This window comes from Corvus hawaiiensis, chromosome 3 (assembly GCF_020740725.1).
Source record: "Corvus hawaiiensis isolate bCorHaw1 chromosome 3, bCorHaw1.pri.cur, whole genome shotgun sequence".
Classification (NCBI taxonomy): Eukaryota; Metazoa; Chordata; class Aves; order Passeriformes; family Corvidae; genus Corvus; species Corvus hawaiiensis.
Window position 1 is genome coordinate 117,957,110 of NC_063215.1, and position 5,837 is coordinate 117,962,946.

The following is a 5,837-nucleotide window of genomic DNA, read 5'->3' on the forward strand; positions in this document are numbered from 1 at the left end:
CTAATCTCCATGCACAGTCTTGTGCTCTTAGTCTCCAAGAGTTTCAGGAATATAACCTTATCTTCTTCCAGCAGCAGGGAGTGTCTGGAATGCTGTCAGCTACCAGCCCACAGACACTTAATTGTGTGTGAGGAGAAAGTCCAGTGAGCTGACAGCACCCACAGAACTGCAGGGCTGGGGCTCAGGGGCACAGCTTTGTGTGGTATCACCCTGCTGGGTGCAGTGCTGAAAACCCTCCCAGAAAACCAAGACCAGCTTTGCCTGCCATAGGCTGTCTGGTCCTCCGTGCAGAGCTGGATACATTCAGACAAGAAGTATCAAGCAGCTGCCTGGGAAATGGCATTCCCGCCAGAGGAGAAAGCCCAAAAAAAGAAGTAATGGGGAAAAATTAAAGCTGGTTATCCCTCTTGCTTATGCATCAGATACGTCAGTAGGTTCATTCACAGATACAACACACACAGAGGGCCAGAGTTCTTGCTGGCTGATTAAAAATTAAATGGAATCAGAGTGAAAGGTAGTTACTTTCCTTTCTAACTCCATGCAAGAGTCAGACACAGCTATGTTTTCACAGCTCCAAAAGAAAGGTTTCAACAGTGATTGCAAGAAAATCACTGCTCTGGATCATACCTGTGTTCTGTATGTTGTTGAAAGCCAGAAGCAGTGAAGATGGCCTGTGGACAGTCAGCATGAGATCCTAAGAATTATGACGTGTCCCAAAGTGAAGGCTTCGGCCATAACTTAACACTTTGACTTTTAAGAGCTGGATCTCCATTAGGGACATCAACTACTGGCTGGACAAGGTGAACTGAGAACATTTTCTGTACTCGTTTCTTTCCCATTGCCTGATGTATCTATTCAGACAATGAGATCCTTGGATCAGGGAATTTGGGGGTTATGTTTATTTATTCCACTAAGCAGTATGTCATGTAGGCAGCTGCTGCATCCAGCCATGGAGACTATCGTAAATCAATTAATAACACAGACTCATTATAAAATACACTGACTATGCGAGGCAATAAAGTACTGTGTGCATTTGGGAGGAGAGCAGACAATTCTAGCTTAGAATGCTGGTTTTACCTGTATATCCATCCAAAAAGCTTGAGATCACCAGTGGTGTGGGTGGTACATCACAGCTGATAGTTGTGATTTCTAAAAAGGAACAGAAAAGTCACGTACAAAGAACACAGAAGGACTATGTCCAGAAATAGTACAAGGTAAAGAAGCTCACACTGTGTAAACCTAGATGCACACAATAGCTCAAATTAAACTCCAAGACATTTATCATGGTGGCACCTTGAAGGGTTTAAAGCAATATATGACATGGAGTAGGCAAACATTGGTTTCCTGGACCCAATCTAGGGCTTTACTGCCTGACAAGAATGAGTCACTGCTCAATAGTATCCTGATGAACTGTTTGTGGAAATCATACCCAAAACTACTCTTGTACCTTGGCCGTGAGATTGTTTTCTGCTCCCAAGACAGCTGTAAACACAAAGCTATTCCCCATAGAAATGTTAGCAAAAATTGTTTTCTGCTCCCAAGACAGCTGTAAACACAAAGCTATTCCCTCCAGAAACTCTAGCAAAAATCCAGGAGCTTAGGGTGAAGGCACATTGGCAGATTTACCTGAAATTCACTCTCCTTAAACTTTTAGAGAAGTAGCCCTTTGGGAGTATATTTTCTTTTCACGAGAAGTGGCTTTCCTAAGTGGTTTCTTGAACCTCAGTCACCTCTCTATATTTTCTCTGTGTGACAGAAGTGACAGAGTTTTGAGTTTTTTTATCTTTAAGACCTGCAAACTATACACACAGGAATCCAGAAGTCTACCAAAATTATTCCTCCTTCCCTGACTAGAGTTCATCAGCAAAGCTGCCAGGGTGCAATCTATGCTCTTACGGATATCTGTACAACTTTTGTGGTCCTATGTAAGTTTGCACCAATGCTAAGAATGTCCCCACTCCTGTCCTTGCCATCCTTATGTATATTCAAAGGGACATTTGGTATAAACAAGTAGTGGGCTATTTTTTCCTGGCTAGGTAGGTGCCTTCACATCTGCATTACTCTACAGGATCTCATTTATAAGGGAGCAGTGGACAGATTTCTACACAACTCACTGAAAAGAATCCTAATGACTATTTCTAGTCAGCAGCTGCTGGTTATGGGTCTAATTCACTACCTGCATCTCTGAGTATGCAAAGCCTGGGCTCTGGACTAGTGAAAAAGATAAAAAATTGGTAATTTTCTCTGTCTGGAAGCTTCAATACATCAAATAGAACTTTTGGTGGAGTACTTATCACTGTGAATAGCAGAAGTAACAATGGTAACTACTCCAACCTAATTTGGCTGAGCAGCAGCAGCAAGGAATTGAACTGATTCCAACTTTATCCATCCTCAGACTCAGCTTCAGCCTAGATATTTTATTTAATGACTGCTGCAGATATTAAAATAACCAAACCCCCAAAAGTTTAAAGAAAACTTGTAAAAGCCCTTGTATATACAAGAGCATGGTTTTCAACTTTCCATCCCTCGGTCCCTGAAAGCCACGGTCCACTTCCAAGGGCCCAAAGATTGCTTGTTTAGATGTTATTTTATCAGGCAAAAAATCAATGTATTTGAAACTTCTAGGTTTGTGATTCATATGAATTTAATAAATTTGATTTTGTTCCATTTAAATAAAAGCAGTAAAATACTCAGGCATTTATAAACACAGCAATACTCACTTTGTGCATCGAGACAGAGGAATGTAACCCAGCTGACCAAAGCAAAAACCAGAGCTCTGGAAAGAGCCATGAACACTGCAGGAAAAATATCCAACTCAAGGCAAAACCAGATGGTTGTTTCTCATCTAGAATATTTGCAAAGAATCATTTCATTTGCCATATCATAGGTTAGTTATTATCCTCACAAATGCTTCACCGAGAACAAGACCGGAATAAGCCTCTGAGAGCAACCCACAAATTATATAATGTGCTTATCATTTTCAGCTTGTGAGATCAAAGTCCTTTTGGGCAATAAAAAATAAACCAACAAGGAAATTCACATTGCTGCTGTAACACAAAGTGTGACAAGTGCATTTTTATTTTAACATTCCAACTAGACATGAAAATAAACTAGCAAGATGTCCTGGCCAACGTGAGAGAAATGTACATATTCTCTGGGAAAGAAAATTAACGGGGTTGTTAAAAGCCAAAGGGGCCAGCATTGCCCCTTTTGATCTCGTAATGATGGTGGAGTATCTTCACATAGCTCTGTTCCACAAGGAATAAACACAGAATTCCTGTTTGAAAACTGGTTACTAACTGATGTGACGAAAGCAGACACCTCTGAAGCATGTCTAGTATTTTACAGATACTATACACTGAAAATAAGTTTAGCAGGCAGCTAAAACTTTTTACTTCAATGAAGTTACCTAAAAAAAAAAAAAAATCCCCAAACCACCAATATTTCAAGCTCCTAGAGAACATCAAAGATTACAAATAATGGAAACAAACTACATGAATGAATGCATCCCTTGTAGGTAAATATAGCTTTAATTGGAGGGAGCAACTGATTACACAGAAAGGAAACTGCTGCCAGCCCAAGGTCTTTTCGTGATTGTGCCAGCATGTTTAGTCACCGTGGATACTAAAGTAATTACTGTAGGCTGAACAAGAACACAAAATACAATAAAATCGCGTATAACAACTAAAAATAAAATTACCATTGTGTTGTCCTAGCCTTGAATAATTGAAATGTGGGAGCAACTCAAACAGAAGCAATTAAAGAAATATTTAAAGAAGTTCAAGCATGGGCACTGTGAATTTTGAACAAAGGCCACATGCAGCAGTGATTATGCCTTCAGTGGTGTTATTTATTGCTGGTGCCAATCTCAGGTAGGTAATTTTCCTCCCTGAGCTGATTGTTCCCCATGTCCATGCTGGCCAAGCCTTTGCAAGTTTATATGGCAAAATAGGAAGGCAGGTCTGTGCACAAAATGCCTCTTGTGAAGAAGAAAAAGGAAAAGAATTTCCCTTACCTCATTCACCGAACACCTTTGGGCTATTACAGCCAGGACAGAGCTTACATAATCTGATATTTGTACCAAAAACTTCTAGGCACCAAGCCTCCTGACCACTGGAAATATTCACGTGCTGGAAGCCTTAATCCACTGAAGACGACTTACTTTTGGATATTCCAAACCAGAGGGAAGGCAATGCAGCCTCAGTGTGCTCTGGGAGCTCTGTTAGCAAGAGGCTTCCCAGAGAGCTGGAAGCTCAGCCATGAGAGGTGGCACAAGACCTTAGAGGATCAAACTCCAGCAACACCTCCCACATTATCCATGGGGAAGCAGCCCAAAAGCTGAAGGAAGGAGGCCTCTAGTGTACACAAACCCATACAGGCAGGTGTAGAATGAAAACTGCTCTGACATGCAGCACTACTCTGTTAATTCTCTCTTTGGAAGCTGCAACACTGGTTTTGCTGTGAGGGTCTTGGTCCAGAACAACAGCAGCACCTCCCAAAAACTAGCCTTCAATGCCCCTATGATTCCCAAAGTAGAGGAGCTCACAGTCCTGTTAAACTTTGCCACTTGCTGTAGCTTTCCAATGAGCTGATGGATCCTTCAGCCTCCACCATTGTGCTGCCCAAAGACAGGACAAGACACTGACCTCAGGGACACAGCCCGTCACTTGGCCTCAAGCCTGGAAAAGCCTTGGGCTGCTTTTGTTTATAGATACAGCCAGGAGGGGATTCAGCAGTGAATCTATTCCTATGATAAGATAAATTTAGCATGAGTCAAGTCTTCTTTACCTCCTCAAAAATAGAACTCAATCTTGGAGGTCTTTTCCAACCTAAAGGATTCTGTGACTCTGTAACTGTTAAGAAATAGAGGAAGAAGCTCAGAACACAGTGGTACAGTTCATGAAGGTTAGTTTTCACTGAGCTGCAGGAGGAATGTCTGCAGGGTCTGTGTGTGCTGCTCTCTTGAATATCAGGAATAACTTAAGGTGTTACGCTGGCCTAGAGTAGGGAGGGAGGTGCCTAAATGGAAGCAGAAACTCGATATAGTGGCTCAAGCAAGCATCTGATGCACAGGACCAGTTTCCCAACACAATCCCATATGTCTGAGCACTCAAGAAGAACAGAAAACAATGATTTTTAAAAAATTGATTCCCTTCTGTCCAAGAGAAGGTGTTACTCAGTCACATCAAACATGCCCACGCTATTCATAGACTGGGGCAACCATATGTCCACACTTCTCCTAACATGACATCTTTTTCCCTTGGAGCCATCACTGAATCTAAAATTCTGTCCCTTTCTCCAAGATTTCTGGGCATGCAGGGAACAGCCACAGCTCCAGAGTGCAGTAAGTTCGTTTATACCCACGTGTGACAGCAGGATGCACACTGCAGCCTTCCCAATACACCAACTGCACAAATACAGGACACCCAAGACATCCATATAGCAATTCCTAGAAACAGAATCATGGAAACTAATCATATTCACAGATTTAACAGATTGTTTAAATGGTACAATCTGCACTGTGGCAGTACAAAGCAAAGTTAAATGTTTTTTTTAAACATAGCTTATTCTGACATTTTGCATACTTGGGTCAGTTGTAGGGCAGCTCACTCAGGAATTTTTAATCCAGCTCCAAAACTTGATGAAGATAAAAATTCTTTTAAGTTCTTGTAGATTTGGAGTAGCTCTGCATTTAATGATATCCTGTTCTTGACAGATAAAAAGCCTGTGTGAGGATGCTGCAATTTAATCACAAATACACATGCATGATTGAGACCATCAAACAATATTTATGCACATACTTAGTTCTTAAAAGCATCTATAAAGAACTCACACAC

At 41.3% G+C, this 5,837-nt stretch overlaps 1 protein-coding gene across 1 annotated transcript in view; it reads right to left on the minus strand.

Annotated features, from left to right (window-relative positions):
- The window catches only part of LOC125322946 (cadherin-23-like), a 41,634-nt gene extending 35,946 nt beyond the window's left edge, over positions 1–5,688 (minus strand). The window contains exons 1-2 of the mRNA XM_048297376.1: positions 2,721–5,688; positions 1,078–1,149 (exon numbers count right to left, since the gene is read on the minus strand). Coding sequence (XP_048153333.1) covers positions 1,078–1,149; positions 2,721–2,790 — 142 coding nt within the window. The 5' untranslated portion in view covers positions 2,791–5,688. The remainder of the gene's footprint in view (positions 1–1,077; positions 1,150–2,720) is intronic.
- Between the last annotated feature and the right edge of the window lie 149 nt (positions 5,689–5,837).